This window comes from Pinus tabuliformis, chromosome 7 (genome assembly GCF_031772625.1).
Source record: "Pinus tabuliformis cultivar Carrire ecotype Pingquan chromosome 7, CPIR1, whole genome shotgun sequence".
NCBI lineage: Eukaryota > Viridiplantae > Streptophyta > Pinopsida > Pinales > Pinaceae > Pinus > Pinus tabuliformis.
Window position 1 is genome coordinate 567363161 of NC_142293.1, and position 17572 is coordinate 567380732.

General features: G+C 39.2%; 1 protein-coding gene across 1 annotated transcript; it reads left to right on the forward strand.

Annotated features, from left to right (window-relative positions):
* Positions 1 to 16500: 16500 nt before the first annotated feature.
* On the forward strand, positions 16501 to 17340 carry LOC149248682 (uncharacterized). The gene has a single exon (XM_089450777.1). It carries the CDS (start codon positions 16501 to 16503, stop codon positions 17338 to 17340), a length of 840 nt encoding a protein of 279 aa, XP_089306903.1.
* The last annotated feature ends 232 nt before the right edge of the window (positions 17341 to 17572 follow it).

Below are 17572 nucleotides of genomic sequence, written 5' to 3' on the forward strand. Positions count from 1 at the left end.
TAAGTGAGGTATAGTGATGTATTTTTCCATGTACTTTCCTTTATTTGTTTTGATATGAATAAAGAGGCCTCTCCACTTTGAAGTTGGGCCCAGAGACGTAGCTCACACATTATGGGTGAACTTCATTATCAAAAATTGGTGCATTGTCTGTATAGTTTATTTATGTGTTGATTCTTCTTAAAGAGTTGTATTTATGGTATTACATACTCTTTTATGCAATTATGATAACATCACCGAAGAAAATATCCTAGATCATGTTGGTATCAGAGTGGCCTTCCTTTTTATGTGAATTGCAAGTGTGGACGATAACCAGATCCAAACTCAAAGAGGGTGAAGGAAAACTCAAGTCTTTTAACCCCAAGTTTGGGTGTGCAACACGAAGGAAGAAAATGGATAATGACGATGTTCATACTGAGAAAGAAAATTATTTCCATAAAGCTTTCTATATGATAGTAGACATGGTAGATAAATTGTTTGTAGATTATAAAAAGAGAGTAGAAAAGAAGGAAAAGAAGAAGAAAGAGAAAGCAGAGGACAATGCTTCGTAAATCAAGGAAATGGAGGAGACCCTCCTAAACCTCAATCTCCATCTTCAAGTGAATTTTTAGTTCTTCATCTCATTATCATAATTCTAACAATCATCATAACAATGTTGCTAGAAAACCATTGTTGAATTTAGATGTGAAATTTGATTTGCCTATGTTTAATGGAGAATCTAATGCAAAAAAGATAAAATTTTGGATTAGATATATTGAAGTCTACTGCCACATACAATAGATCGAAAAGGATGAGGTGAATATCCAGTTAGCATCTCTTCGATAGGAAGGAACATCTCTTGCATGGTGGGAGAGAAAACTTTAGAATGGTAGTAAGCATAATGGTAAACTCCTTTCACCATGGTCTGAATTTACATCTACATTAAGAGGAAAATTGTACCTATTGGGTTACAAGAAAAAATCCTTGATGGAGTGGAAATATTTGATACAGGGTAAAGGTCAGAATGTTCAAAATTTTACAAAAGAGTTTGGGAAGAAAGAATTGAAATTGAATATTCCTTTAGACTCACTAGAAACTTTGATGAAATATAATGGTGCTTTACACAGTTATATTTTTCACTCATTGTTGTTCTTTGATCCCACTAATCTAGATTAAGCTAGTGTGAAATCAATTCATGTTGAAAATGGGGGAAACCATGAACAAGACAACCATGCAAAGAAGACAATGACAAAAAAGAAAAAGGAAGAAAAGCTCTCTTGCGCTCATTGCAAGAAAGAATGGAGTGACAAGGAGAATTGTTGGAAACTACATCCAGAGTTAAATTCTAAGAAGTACGGTGGCAAAGGGAAGCGGGAAATTATTCCTATAGTGCAACATGACATGGGTTCTGATTAAGACGATGAGATGAAGATCACAACTATTGGGATTGCGGGTGTTGGGCCAATGATGGGCTGAGCATCAAAGAAAGAATGGCTCCAAGAACCTGAGTAGATCAACCAAAGAATTCAAGCACAAAATGTAGAATTGAGAAAATTGCTATAAGAAGCAAATGAGGAGAAGCAAGGATTGTAGCTTCAATTACAAGCCACAAAAGATGCCTTGGAAAGTTGAAGTGCAATGAAGGCTTAGTGAATCCATCCTCACCCACTTCAAAATAGACAACTGAGGTAAATAGTGTCAATCATTCTTTAGTTTCATGTTCTCATTATGATGATGATATTGGTGCATTTGAAAGGCACACTAAGGGCATTGATTTGAATCTACTAAAGAATATGGGATATGAAGGAAAGGGAATAGGAGTTAATGGCCAAGGCATTGTGAATCCCATCCAAGTGGTGTAACTACTTCAATATGCAGGACTAGACCATGTTAGAGAGGAAGTTGGAGAAAGTTCCAAGACCACTAAAGAAGGACACCCCAAGCCCATGGAGACATAAGAGTCTTCAAGCAATGTCTGAGTGAGTTTAGGATGTTGAGAGAACATCACAACATTCCAGTGATAGTGAGAATTTCAAAGGAAGAGCTAAGGCAATATCTACTTGCTAGGCTTGTACTAGAGACAATTATTCAAGAAATGTTAGGCCGACCATGAAGGAGCCATGACATAAAGATCTGTCTCCACGTCAGGAGAAAAAAAAGGTCATGAAATTTTGGATGAATAAAAACCATTGCACCTATTGCAACATGAGAGGACACTAGATAGCTGCATGTTTGAAGTTCCACCCTGAGCTACATCCAAAGAAAGACTAGAAAGCACCTGTGAAGGAACCAACTAATGAAGCAGTTTAGGAAGAAATCCCATTAGCTTGGTTAGGTAAGAGATGTGTATCCTTTTTAAGTAGTTGAGTATGACCACCATTGTAAATCACATGTTGTTTTTTAAAGACCCCATAGATGGAAAAGAACTTGTAAAAGTGATCAAATGTATAACATCACTTATGAATGCAAAATAGCGATAATTTAGGCATTTTCTAAGTAGAAAAGAGTGTGGGTTTTATTGTAAATCAGAAAAGCATGTATGATGTTTGTATGTAACTTTTGGGGTCCAAAAGTCCTTTAGTGGGGAGGAATGATCCAAGAGGATCCCAAAAGACCTAAACATCGAAGTCCTCAAATCTCATCAAAATCGGCATCAAGTTGAAGATCTCGTTAAGATGATTCTAATGGTGAACATGACACCTCAATCCATGTTCCTATGCAAAATTTATATCTGATCAAAGTTCCAGCCAAACTTGGCATTGGACAAAAAATTTAGTTGTGCTCCAAAAAAAATTGACCATAGCAAAGTTGGTGGTCCAACCAAACTAGTAGCTAAGTTTAGAAGTGCTAAGATAAATTTGGTGATGGGTTTTAGTTAAGGTTAAATATGGCGGTCGGGCCAATGTTGGCAGTTCCACCAAACTTGTAGTTAAATTTAATGTGTTGTTTTTTATACCAAAAAAAGGGTCCATGGGTTTTGAACTCTCGACCTCCACCAGACCAACAATCTATTAATAACATGCCAACCAACCCACCAATGGGTGGGATTTGTGATATTTGTCATGCCCGAATTATTTAAACCCATACTATGCCATTTGACAAGGAGCCACGACTGACAGAGTGTGGAACGAAGAGCGAGGGGAACCAGGAGGGTTGAGAAAAACCCTGCGTGAACCAAGTGGGCACAATTTTCAATGGGTATATTCCCTATAATATTCTAAAGAATATTCCCAGATATTATTTTTGCTAGGGAATCCTCCAGATTCTCAAGGGGTCTAAAATTAACGATCTCATAACCCAGTTGAGTTTATACTCATTTTACTCAAAATTTCAGAAGGATTTCACTGGTCGGTCATATTTGGGATTCGAACAACCCATTTTCAGGTCACTCCTAGAAGTGAGCTATAATGATGTATTTTTCCATGTACTTGCCTTTATTTTTGTTGAGATGAATGAATATGTCTCTCCACTTTGAATTCAAGCCTGGATACATAGCTCACACATTGTGGGTGAACTCTATTATCAAATATTGGTGCATTGTCTTTATTGTCTCTTTATGTGTTGCTTCTTAAAGTGTTGCATTTATGGTAATACATGCTCGTTTATGAAATTTTTCTAACATCACCTAAGAAAATATCTTAGATCATTTCTTAAGATTGTGACTCCAATAAAAATACAAAATATTGTACTTTGTGGAAAAATTAAATCAAGTTAATATTGGGGAACGTTCTTGTCCTTTTATTCTCTATTTTGTTTTTTGTTTTTTGTTTTTATTTTTGATATTGTTTCTTTGTAGGCTTTGTTTTTATTTTATATCTTGTTTCTTCATAGATTCATGTGTCTTGTGTTTTATCTTTATCTCATGTGGTGAAATTTATTTTCCCTTCTACTACTATCATTGCATTTCTTACTTCTTATGCTCTACCAATTTGTACAGTGACCCTAACACTAAAGTTTAGATCATTCAATATATTTTCCACACCTCTTTGCATTTCATTTTCAGCTCTCGAAGTATTTCTTTTAATCTTGCATTATACCTTGTTATTTTCTCTCCTTTTAATTGTTTGATATTCTTCCACAATGTAAATGATAAAATTCTTCCATAGGAAAACACAAATGACTTGAGAAACTTTTCCATATCTTTCCTTTAATTATTTGAATATTTTTTGTGTATTGATGTTGTAGTACCAAGTTTTAATGATTCCCTTCATGTATCCTTTGAATATTGTCGTTTTTTATGTGGGTCCATATTCTCTAGGTTCTTTTGATGGTGCTTCTAAGGCACAAGTGGTCATTGTGACACCTGTTGGAATTTCTAAGTTTAACTCGTTAGAAATTCTTCCTATACTATCTGATTTATTTCTTCCTACTTTTTCAATTACTTAACAATTTATTTACCATGTAAATACTGAAAATAGATACAAGTACAACATCAAAACATATAGATCATTAACTGAAAGTAAACAACCACACAAGTGACACAGTTATTTTTGGACCAATGTCCCCAGAAAAACCTAATGCGGGAAAACCGGTGCAACTATTCAGAGGGTTTATTATTATGCAGTTTTAGAATACAACCTGGATGGTAGAAATGGCTCACCCAATAGAGAATGCCCTCGGCAGTAGTACATCTCAGTTGGAGACAAATATTCTAGCTAAATCACCGAATGAACGATCCCATAGCAACAATGCAGCTTCTACTGCTCTGTGTCACTCTGATAGGGACTGTGTCACCCTATCTAGCTCTCCAGCTCCCAATCTGTCCCATGAAATCCCCAATGTTGCCTCTAGGCCCTGCGTCAGCCTCTCTGGCCTTTGCGTCAACTTCTGGAGCCTTTGCGTCAACCCCTAGACCCTCTGTGTCTCACACGCTGGTCTCTCTAGCTCTGTGCAACTCCTGTCTGCCTCTGCGTGGCCTCTAGCTAGTTCTGCGTCAACCTCTCCCGGATCTACGCTGATACTCTTGGTACTAACTCTGCCTCTCTTCTATGTATTCACTACCCCTCAACTGCAACTCAGATCACTCACTCGATTTCCTCAGCAAACCCTACCCCAAAAAATCGAATTCTTGATCTCCCTTGGTGTGTCCTCCAATTGACCCTCAAGCCTCCTCTTATACTTTTCTCATTGGTCCATCAACGGCTGATATTAAATCTCTAATCAATGGCTAATATTATATTTGGCTTGATCCATGACTTTTGGACCCTTCTAACCCATTTTTATATTAATACCCATTAATATTTTATTTTTCCTAAGTTTAGACTTAGGAACTCCATTAAAAATATTAATTATCTTAACATATCCTAAACCGATTAGAATATGCCCAAACCATTTCTAGGTCTTGGATACCTCATATGCTTTAGGCTCTCCACCAATTTTCATGGCTAGAGCACATCCAATGCTACCCCAAATCAACAACACCCCTGGTATGTTTCCCCCTTGATTTTTATAATGTAATGACACTTGACATTATAAAAGAGTACATTTTGTGTAATGGCCTGAAGAGTGGGACTACAGATCCATGATCTAAGACCCATGTGGGGTTCACTAACACCTTTAATTAATCTTATGGCACAAATAATAAGAAAATAAGAGGAATATTCCAAGGTGAACATCGGAAACACCCTAAAGAAATGATAAAAAGGCACTTGCACAACATTGTGGGGGTTGGACTTCTTCTTGGTGAAGCTCGTCAATAAAGATGGAAAGAGCTATAAGCTGAGAGAATGGGATTCCCTAAAAGAGAAAATTGTGACCAAAAGAGCAAGAGGATAAAGAGGAAATGAGAATGAGTGTTTTCGAAGGACTGGATGAGAAACCACTCAGGGTGGTAGCTAGGGATGATAAACCACATGCAAAAGGGTGCTTGCTAAGAGAGAGTTGATAAACCACACAAGTTGCTTGTTGTGGGCTAATAAACCACTCTTAGAGTGCTTGACACAACTAATAAACCATCCATTGTTGTGAATTTTGTTGTGCTTGACTAGTTGATAAACCAACCAATGTCATATGTATTTCCTACCCTCTTTATACTGAAGAAGGCTTCCTACTAATTCTGTTGAAGGGAAAATTCCCTTAGATCGTGGATCTGGCTCAGGGGTGACTGATGTAAGTGATTATGGCTACAAAACATCTATGGTTGGGTGGAAACTTGAAGTCCCACCTTTAGTTTTCCCCTTTTCTATATTGTAAATAATATGCTATGAGCTAAGAGATATGAAATCAAAGAATTTCTTTGTGGAAAATTGACATGTAGCTCTAAATAATGTTTCATTTCTATGTAATGTTGGTTTATGAGCTTGTTGAATGTAATTCATGAGTGCTTATGTTTCTTTTTATGAATTCTTTTTATATATCTAAGGGTTAAATATCTAAGCTTTTCTATTTATTGTTTATGGAGTGCATTCTAGGTTTAATGGCTCTGAATCACTGCATGGAATGCCCTCTTTCTTTTGCAGAAATGAGAGGTTGATTCCCAAATTATTTTCCTAAGGAATGGGTTATTCCTATGTTTGCTCTAAGCTTGCAGACTGTCTAAATGCTTGGGCATGGAAAGAAAAACAACTTTGATAAAATGAAATTGAAAGCCTATCCAAGAGCAAATGGACACCCAAAGGGGAGATCATACTTTAGCTGGTCTCCAAAAGATTTTTCACAGTCATCTTTGACCTCCTAAAAGACAGAGACATAATTTTTTAAGGAGGACCCTATTTCTATAACTCAGTCGTTTATACATGAGATTCTTGAGGGATAACTTCACACCTGAAAAAGAAGATTTCAGTAGGGTTCTATTCTGGGTACGCCTCTACTCCTTACCAACTAATTATTAGGCTCTTTCAGTCTTAAAACGTATTGGGGACCAGCTAGGGGAGAACATGAAAATGTATGAAGGCACCAGAGCGGGTCACTATGTCTCCTACACCCAAATCTATGTTTACATAGACGTCTCTGGGGCTCTGCTAGAAGCAATCAAACTAATCTTCAGGGATGAAGTATGGCTGCAAAGTATAGACTATGAAAAAATTCCCTTTCGATGCAAGAAGTGTCATGAGCACAGGCATCTCTTCCAAGATTGTCCCATGAATAAAACCCCTCAAATGCAAGAGCAAGAAAATAAACAAAAAGATAGCGAAGGGTTCACCAAAGTAATCTCCAGGAACAAGAATAATAGGAAGAAATTTATCCCCAAGAAGAACCTATACAAAGAAGCAAGTCAGAATCAGTTCAAGGTACTGAACAACAACCAACAACAAAGGGATCCTAACGAAATGATAGCAGATGAAGTAGGAGAGGAAGAAATGCACCCAGAAGACAACGATCAAGATGGAAGGGACACAGGTAATACCAACAAAGGTAAAGAGCAGTTGCTAGAGGATACAGAAATGCAACCAACAGAATCAGAGGAAACACTAGAGGAAGATGCAATAGAAGAAGCCCTACAGGGGGTAGACCTTGCAACAATCACAAAAGAATGGAAACAAAAAGGAATAAATGCCATATCAGAACAAAAATTACAAAAAATTGAAGGAGCTTATCTCCTCCAAGAAGAATTGAAACTCAAAGCCCACATTCCAGCACAAGAAAGTACAGCTTCAAAAGGCATTTTAGCCAACATCCCAGTAGAAGGACTCAACCTCAAAGGCTCAAGCAGAAAACAAGGACGAAAGACCACTAGTCAGCTCCTTCAAGAACTGGGAGCCAAGCTAATCAATGAAGGAAAGGTAAAGGCTCTTGCTCTATACCCATCTCCATGTCAATGAATTACATACCTTGGAATATTAGGGGACTCAATAGTCCTGGGAAGAAATGTATCTTAAAAATAAGAGACTTGCATGATCATCTCGACATCCTGCTCATTCAAGAAATGAAGCTGGACTCATCTCACCCTCCCCTCCTTCCCAACTCGTGCTTCAGGCCTTACAACTCCTTTGCTAATACAACTGCAGGCATGGCGAGAGGCATAATGACTTTCTGGAAAAATTGTAAATTTGACCTTTTATCTTGTCTAGCCACTCACCATTCCTTAATTGTGATCGTGAGAATCATAGGCACCAATGAGACCATTAGTATAAGAAATGTATAAGGTGATAGACCGTATCAAAATGCTCCAAATTATTTCCAATCTACTCGACCCTCTGCACCACCCCATCAAAATCATAGCTGGCGATTTCAATATGACAACTAACTTATTTGAAAAGAAAGGAGGAATCTGGAAGTTAGATAAGGACTCTAAGGCTTTCCTTGCCACCATTGAAAACCTCAACCTTATTGACATTCCCACAAGCAATGGCTTACTCACCTGGAATAATAGAAGAGGAGGATATCATCAAATAGCCTCCCATTTAGACCATTTCCTTCTCTCGGAGGCATCCTATCTCACCCCCTAGGAAACAGAGGCGAGAATCCTTCCACAAGCAGGATCTGATCACTAGCCTATCTCTCTCAAGATTCAAATTTCCAGGTGCCCGAAGAATAAGTATTTTAGGTTTGAGGCCTTCTGGTTGAAGCACCCGAATTTCATGGAAAAAATGAAACAATGGTGGACCTTCTCTCCCTCTAGAACTGGAAACAAAATGTATTCTTTCCAACAAAAATGAAAACATATAAAAGAGGAAATCAAAAAATGGAATAGAGATACTTTTGGAAATATCATCATGGACAAAAAAAACTTGGAACAACAACTGGAACTACTTCAAAAAAATATAATTGAAGAAGGGCTATCGGAGACTAGTAGGCAAGAGGAACAACTACTACAACAAAGATGGGATGAAAGAGCCATTCAGGAAGAAAGGTTGTGGCAACAAAAATCTAGAATAAATTGGTTGAAATGTGGAGGAAGGAACACGACCTTTTTCCATAAAACAATGATACAACACAAGAGGAACAACCAAATTTTGGCTCTAAAGAACCAAGAGGGTCATCTCTTTCACTCTCAAGAGGAGTTGGAAACAAAGTTCACAAAATATTTCAGCTCTCTTCTCAAAGAGCCAAAGAATGATCAGGATCAGGATATCAAAAAGATCACCAAGAATATTCCCAAAATCCTCACGGAGGACCATAATAAAATGCTCCTAAGGAAAGTCTCCCTCCAAGAAGTGGAATATGTTGTAATGGGAATGCCCAGTAGGAAAGCTCCAGGGCTAGATGGGTTCACCACTGATTTCTACAAAGCTAATTGACCTATCATAAAGATGGATGTTCATAACCTGGTGGAGGAATCTTGAATTCAGAAGTATGTCCTTCAAGCCCTTAACTCCACCTTTCTAACTCTGATACCCAAAGGAATCTCTACAGATTCCCCGACAAATTCAGGCCCATAGCCCTCTCCAATGTCATATACAGAATTATCTCCAAAATTCTGTCAAATCGAATTAAAGTCATCCTCCCTCTCCTCATCTCCCACCAACAGTCTGGATATGTGGAAGGAAGACAAATCATGGATAGCATCATCCTCTCTCATGAGCTTATTCATTCTCTCAAATCCCAAAAAAAACCTGGTATGATGATCCAGCTAGATATGTCCAAAGCCTTTGACAAAATAAGCTGGAACTATATGAGATAGATCTTGGATGCGTTCGGTTTCCACAAGGAAAGCATCAAGTGGATCATGGCTATGGTGTCAGGAGCTTTCTTCTCTATCCTTGTGAATGGCTCACCTTCACAACCCTTCCTTCCTTCAAGGGGTATCAGGCAAGGGGATCCAATCTCTCCCTTCCTCTTTGTTATAATGGTGGAAGGGTTAAGTCGCTCTATTATTAGTTTGACAACGAATTAGTAATTTTGGGTAAAATGTAATTAGTCAGTTTTATACCGAATTGTCAGTTATGTAACGGAGGTCGATGATATAAAACTAGTGAATGCCCATGAAATGTAAGTGAGGAGAATCATTGTTGATTTAATATATTCCAATCCCTTGCCCCGTGGATGTTTCCTTGACACATTGTCGAGGTTTTACCACGTAAATCCTGTGTCTATTTGTGTGTTTGGTTTCCAGTTAGTTATGGTGTTTTCTTGGTCAATATATAACTGAATGTGTGTAATTCTTTCCTATTTTTCTTCTATTTCACCAACAAGTGGTATCAGAGCGTGAGGTTGAAGAGTCCAGAACCGGCGTTGAAGAAAAGGCAATCCAGCCTGCGTGAGAGTTCAGAACCGGCCTGCGTGAAGTTGTTTCTTCTGCGTGCAAAGGAATCTTCCTGCGTGAAGCCCTGCGTGAGAGTCCAGAACCGGCCTGCGTGAAGCTGTTTCTTCTATGTGCAAAGAAAAATCTGCGTGTTTGCACAAAGGTGCGTGAAGGGCGGTGTGTTGTCTGCGTTTCGAGAGTCTGCTGCCATTGTGAAGACCAGAACGTGACTGTCTCCCCTGCGTGTGAAGACCAGAACGTGACTGTCTCCCCTGCGTGTGAAGACCAGAACCTGACTGTCTCCCCTGTGTATGAAGACCAGAGCGTGTGTTGTCTGCATGCAGAGTTTGCAGAGGAAGTGCGTACTGAGCCTGTTTGATCCGCTACAGAGAGAACCTGCGTGCTGCCAGAACCTCATCGTGTTTGCTACCACAGTTGCTGCCAGCAGTGCTACTAGACCTGCGTGTTGGATCCGGTATTTTTTTGGTGGTCAAATTTGAGAGAAACTTTTGTTTCAGAAATTGTTTTTCAGAAAGTTGTGGAAAATAAAGAGGTGGATGTGTTTTGAAGAAAAGAAGACAGATTTTTTTTTAAGGAAAGGAGAAAAGAAGTTTTTTTAAAAGGGTTTTCTTTGAATCGAAAAAAAACAAAGGTTTTTCCCTGAAAAATATTCAGCAAATTTTTTGTAGGGTTTTAAGTCAAATTGTGGAAATTTTTCAAGAAAATTGAAGTAGGGAGAGTTAAAACTTGGAAATCCTTTGTTGGCATTGGAAATTTTTTGTTGGAAGGAGACAATTGAAATATTTTTTTTAAAACCCTAGACTGAAGATTGAAAATCTTAGAAAATGGCCAAGATGTCGAATGCAAAATTTGAGGTGGAGAAATTCACCGGAAAGAGCAATTTTGCTCTTTGGAAACTGAAGGTTAGGGATCTGCTTGTGCAACAAGGGTTGCACAAGGCATTGGATGGGGCAACTAAGAAACCTGCAACCATGACTACTTCAGACTGGGAGGACTTGGATGCCCGAGCTCTCAGTACCATCTGGTTATGCCTAGCGGATGAAGTTCTCTTCAATATTGTTGAAGAGACTACAGCTTCAAGATTGTGGGAAAAACTTGAAAACCTCTATATGACAAAGTCATTAACCAACATAATTTATCTGAAAATATAGTTATACAATCTTCAAATGAAAGAAGGTTCAAACGTTGCAGAACATTTGAATGTTTTTAATACACTAATATGTCAATTAACAGATATGGAAGTTAAAATATAGGAAGAAGATAAAGCCATAACCTTGATGTGTTCTCTGCCTGAATCATGGGATCACTTTGTAACTTCAATCAGCTTGAGCACTGCTGATTCTTTGAAGTTTGAATCAATCATGGGAGCTCTCTTGTCTGAAGAAGTACGAAGGAAATCTAGCACTGAAACAGCTACATCAGAAGCCATGGTAGCTAGAGGACGCTCAAAGGAAAGAGGAGAAAAACCAAGGGGGTCTTCCAGATCGAAATCAAAGGGAAAGAAGTGTAAGGCAAAATGTTGGAACTGCAATAAAATTGGACACTTGAAGAAGGACTGTTGGAAACGAAAGGAATCCAAAAACCTGAAGAAGGAAGCGAATCAGGTCGATTCAGGTATGATAGACGAAGTTTTATCTGCTGAAGAATTATGTATGATAGATGAAACTTCACCTGAATGTAATGTCTCTCAGGGTTTAGATAGCTGGCTGTTAGACTCTGGTGCTTCGCATCACATGTGCCCACATAGAAATTGGTTTACTTTGTATAAAAATGTAAATGGTAGTTCTGTTTTTATGGGTAACAATGTGTCATGTCAGACTGTTGGGATGGGAGATATCAGGATTAAGATGTATGATAACATAGTTAGAACATTAACTAGTGTTAGACATGTACCTGATTTGAAGAAAAATTTGATTTCTTTGGGAGTGTTGGATTCAGATGGTTATAAGTTTACAGGTCAGGATGGCGTCTTTAAAGTCTTTAAAGGAGCCCTTGTGGTTATGAAGGCAGAAAAGGGCGGAAATCTTTACAGGTTAAAAGGAAGTACTCAAGTCAGTGAAGCAGCGGTTGCATCAGAAAAGGAAGAAGCAAGTACTCGTCTGTGGCATCAGCGATTGGGTCATATGAGCGAGAAAGGTCTTCAGATACTGATGAAACGTAAATCTCTTCCCGATCTGAAATCCTTGAAGTTAGATTTCTGTAAACATTGTGTGTATGGAAAACAGTGTAAACAGAGATTTAAAGTTGGAAATCATAATAGTAAAGATGTTTTAGACTATATTCATTCTGATCTGTGGGGACCATCCCCTGTTGTGTCATATGGAGGTGCATTGTATTTTTTAACGTTTATTGATGATTACTCCCGTAAAGTTTGGGTCTATATGCTAAAAAGGAAAGCTGATGTATTAAATGTCTTTAAACAATTTAAAGTAATGGTAGAGAAAAGAACAAGCAAATCTATTAAATGTCTAAGAACTGACAATGGTGGTGAGTTCATTTCAGTTGAATTTGAACAATACTGTAAGGATGAGGGAATTGTTAGACACAAAACCGCTGTTTATACTCCTCAGCAAAATGGTGTTGCTAAGCGTATGAATCGGACTCTTATGGAAAGAGCCAGAAGCATGATCAACAATGCTAACTTGCAAAAGGAGTTGTGGGTAGAAGCAATATCTACTGCTTGTTATTTAGTTAACAGATCACCTTCAGTAGCAATTGATTGTAAAATTCCTGAAGAAGTTTGGACAGTTCAGTCTTGTGACTATTCACATTTGAGGATATTTGGCTGTGATGCTTATTCTCTCATTCTGAAAAATCAGCGTTCAAAATTAGATCCAAAGTCGAAATTTTATGTCTTTGTTGGGTATGACTATGCAGTGAAAGGATATAGGTTGTGGGATCCTACATTGCGGAAGATAGTCATTAGTAGAGATGTAACATTTGATGAATCCTCTCTGTTAAAATCAAATGTTGAAAGAATTGAACAGGAACAGGTATCGCCGAATCAACGAGTTCAGTTGGAGGCTAGACCTTTCGATGACAGTCGAAAGGAAGGAGAGACTTCTGGAGAAAAAGGTGTTGAAGACACAAAGGAAGCCGTTGAAGCTTATGAACCAGTGCAAGTTTCTGAACCAGTTCAGCAACCAGTCGCTCTAAGAAGGTCTACAAGGGAAAGGAAAACTCCCAAAAGGTATGAAGATTCTGCTTCATCTTTTGCTTTGATTACTGAAGATGGGGAACCTTCTTGTTATCAGGAAGCAGTAGATGATACAGATAGCGAGAAATGGAAAACGGCTATGGAAGAAGAAATGGACTCCTTAGCCAAGAACAATACCTGGGATCCTGTAGAGCTTCCTGAAGGGAGAAGTGTTGTTGGATGCAAATGGGTCTTCAAGCTGAAACGGGAAGTTGATGGAAGTATCGAAAGGTATAAGGCAAGACTGGTAGCAAAAGAATATTCTCAGGTTGAAGGTATAGACTTTCATGAGATTTTTTCTCTAGTTGTAAAACTTGTTTCTATTCGTACTGTGTTGGCACTAACTGCGTTGCTTAATCTTGAGTTAGAACAGTTAGATGTTAAAACAACTTTTCTACATGGTGATTTGAATGAAGAGATATATATGGAATAACCAGAAGGTTTTGTACGAGGTCGCAGCAGAAGATTAGTTTGCAAGCTCAGGAAATCATTGTATGGTCTGAGGCAGTCTCCCAGACAATGGTACAAGAAGTTTGATTCCTTCATGGTGAGCCAGAACTTTATAAGAAGTGAGTATGATCATTGTGTATACTTCAAAAGTTTCAATGGCATATTCATTATCTTAGCTTTGTATGTTGACGATATGCTTATTGCAAGCAAAAGCATGGAAGAGATCAACAGGTTAAAGGCTCAACTCTCTAGGATGTTTGATATGAAGGATCTTGGAGCAGCAAAACATATCTTGGGCATGGAGATACACAAAGACAGGAAAAATGGTAAGCTTTGGTTATCACAGCAGAAGTATGTGGAGAAAGTACTTGAAAAGTTCTCTATGAACAATGTGAAACCTGTTAATGTTCCACTAGCTTCCCATTTTAAGCTTTCTTCGGTTTTGAGTCCTAGAGCTGATGAAGAAAAGCAATATATGTCTCATGTACCATATGCAAATGCTGTAGGCAACTTAATGTATGCAATGGTATCTACAAGACCTGACATTTCACATGCAGTTGGGGTTGTCAGTAGGTTCATGGAAAATCCAAGTAAAGAACATTGGCAAGCAGTGAAATGGGTGCTTCGATATCTAAGAGGCACAAGTGACCATTGCATCATCTTTAATGGTAGTGAAGGATCAGTCTGCGGATATGTAGATGCTAACTATGCAGGTGATTTGGACAAAAGAAGATCTACTACAGGTTATGTCTTTACTCTTGTAGGTGGAGCAATTAGTTGGATGTCAAAGCTTCAAGAAACAGTCGCGTTGTCCACTACCAAAGCTGAAGCCTCTGCTATCTGGTTAAAGGGTCTGCTCGATGAAATTGGAAGAACGCAGGAGAAAGTGAATATACTATGTGACAGTCAAAGTGCTATTCACTTGGCTAAAAACCCTGCCTATCACAGCAGAACCAAGCACATTGATGTAAGGTATCATTTTCTGAGACATGTGATCGATGGCGGAAAAGTAGCTCTTCAAAAGGTCCATACGTGAGAGAATTGTGCAGACATGTTCACAAAGCCAGTTACAATAGAGAAGCTGCGGTGGTGTTTATCTTCTCTTGGCTTGGAGAAAAGATGATGAATGGGCATGGGCAAGAGATTAGGAAAATTGTTGTCAAGGTGGAGTTTGTTAGTTTGACAACAAATTAGTAATTTTGGGTAAAATGTAATTAGTCAGTTTTATACCGAATTGTCAGTTATGTAACGGAGGTTGATGATATAAAACTAGTGAATGCCCATGAAATGTAAGTGAGGAGAATCATTGTTGATTTAATATATTCCAATCCCTTACACCGTGGATGTTTCCTTGACACATTGTCGAGGTTTTACCACGTAAATCCTGTGTCTATTTGTGTGTTTGGTTTCCAGTTAGTTATGGTGTTTTCTTGGTCAATATATAACTGAATGTGTGTAATTATTTCCTATTTTTCTTCTATTTCACCAACATCTATCACTGCGGCATGAAAATAAGCTCTCTGGCCTCCAACCCCATGCCTCTACCCCCCCTACAACTCACCAGCAATTTGTGGATGATACTCTTCTCATGGGCCTCCCATCCATCAAAGAGGTTGCCTCTTTCATGTCCATCCTAATGGACTTCTCTGCTGCTTCGGGCACCTCCATCAATCCCCTTAAATCCAAGTTGTTTTTCTTTAACACTCCGCTGCCCATCTGCAGGAACATCGCCAGACTCCTGGCCATCCCTATCATCTCTCTCCCCTCCACCTACCTTGGTGTTCCCCTTACTGATAGGCCTCTCTCCCAGGCCACTTGGGAGAACCTACTAAACAAATTGGAGAAAATATTGGCCAATTGGACCTTCAGATCTCTAAATTTGGTTGGTCGTCTTATCCTGGTTAAATTTGTCCTTCAAGCCATCCCACTATACATGTACTCGGCTCTGGCAACCCCAAAACTAATATCAAACAAAATCAGGAACCTCCAGAGGAACTTCTCATGGAGAGGCGCTGAGGTCAAACAAAAATGGGCTCTTGTAGCATGGGACAAAATCTGCAAGCCAAAAAAATATGGTGGCCTCAGTCTTAGAGATATAGACCTCTTGGGCAAGGCCCTGGGAGCCAAAAAATTTTGGAGATGGATAGCCAACCCCAACTCCCCTTGGGGTACCCTCTGGAGAGAAAAGTACACTCCCTCCTTAACGCAAGAGCAAATCATCAGGCTCAATGGAAACATCAAAGGTTTTGTCATCTAGAATCAAGCCTGGGAGAACAGGGACATCATCCAAAGACATAGTTTTTGGGAAATAGGCAGCGACAACAAGGCTCTTTTCTAGGAGGATGCCTGGCAACAAAGGTTGGAACTTGATCAAGATCATTATCAACATATCAAGGCTGAAATGAAAAATAGAGGCAAGATCAAAGTCAACTAGTACTGAGGAAATAGTGAAGAAAATGACAGATGGAGAAATTGGATCAATCAAGAGGAATGGACTCCCCAAATGAACCCCAAAACCTGGTCGAACCTCTCTTCAGAGTTACAAAAAAGACAAATCCTCATTGACTTTGTTGAGGATAAGCTCAGATGGGGGAAAAACACCGCATGACACTTCATCTTAAGCGAAGCCTACAGATACATAGCAAAGCACGACCAACTCCAACCAGATCTGAAATGGAATGCAATCTGGGACAGGAAGCACTGGCCAAAAATATCCATCTTCCTTTGGTTAGTCATGCACAGGAAAGTTCTAACATGGGACAATCTAAGAAAAGGATTTACAGGCCCCTCGAGATGCCCCCTCTGCCAGCAAGATGAAGAAACCCCCAATCATCTGTTAAATGTCTGCCCTTTCGCATCCAATGTTTGGAATTGGATGTCCTTGGTCTTCAAAAGCTCTGATCGAGACCCCTCTTCCATTCAAAATACCATCGCGAACTGGAGAAAGGTCTTTTCCCCCCATCCTCTAGTTAACTGCGCTTGGAATTTAATTCCAATTTTGATTTGCTGGGTTCTGTGGAAGGAACACAACGCGAGAATCTTTCACAACCTCTCCATCCAGGAGGAATTCATTATCGTGAAGATCAAAAGCGTGCTCCGCGAAACAGTAACCTCTCTACCCACTCAGACTCTCAAAGCCCCTCCCACTCTCCGCGAAGTGAGAATTCTCTCAATGCTGGATCTCCTTCATATCAAGGTTCGTGAAGTCACTCCCCTCCCCAGGCATGATAATAAAAATAACACGTGGCAGCCGCTGGAACAGGGGACTTTTAAGCTCAACTACGATGGCGCAGCTAAAGGGAATCCGGGCCCAACAGGTTTTGGAGGGGTCTTCAGAAACTCTAAAGGTGAGACAATTTGGATTTATGAGGGAAATATAGGTTCTGCTACCAACAACACCGCGGAACTTCATGCCTTGGAACACGACATCGCCATAGCGCACTTCCTCAACCTCAGTCCTCTGATAGTTGAAGGAGATTCCACGTTGGCTACCCAAATTGGAAAAAAACTTCAACAGGGTATCGAGGTGGACAAGATCTTGGAAAATTGGTGCCTAAACAAAATAATACAATGAATCAAGCAGGGAATTGACAGCAGGGCAGGCCTTCACTTTCAAGCAATCAAAAGGAAAGGAAATAAATTCACGGATAGACTAGCGAATGAGGGTACAGCTGGTACCCTATGCCTGAAGTCCCGCGCGTGGCAGGATTTGGAGGACGGGGATCTCCATCAGCAATGCGAATCTATCAATGAAGAAGACAACAAATCTAACGAACAATAACTGTTCGAGTACTTTTCATCATTAT

Excerpts from the sequence above, each read along its gene's own strand:
- LOC149248682 (XM_089450777.1), top strand. The coding sequence starts at position 16,501 with ATGCACAGGAAAGTTCTAACATGGGACAATCTAAGAAAAGGATTTACA.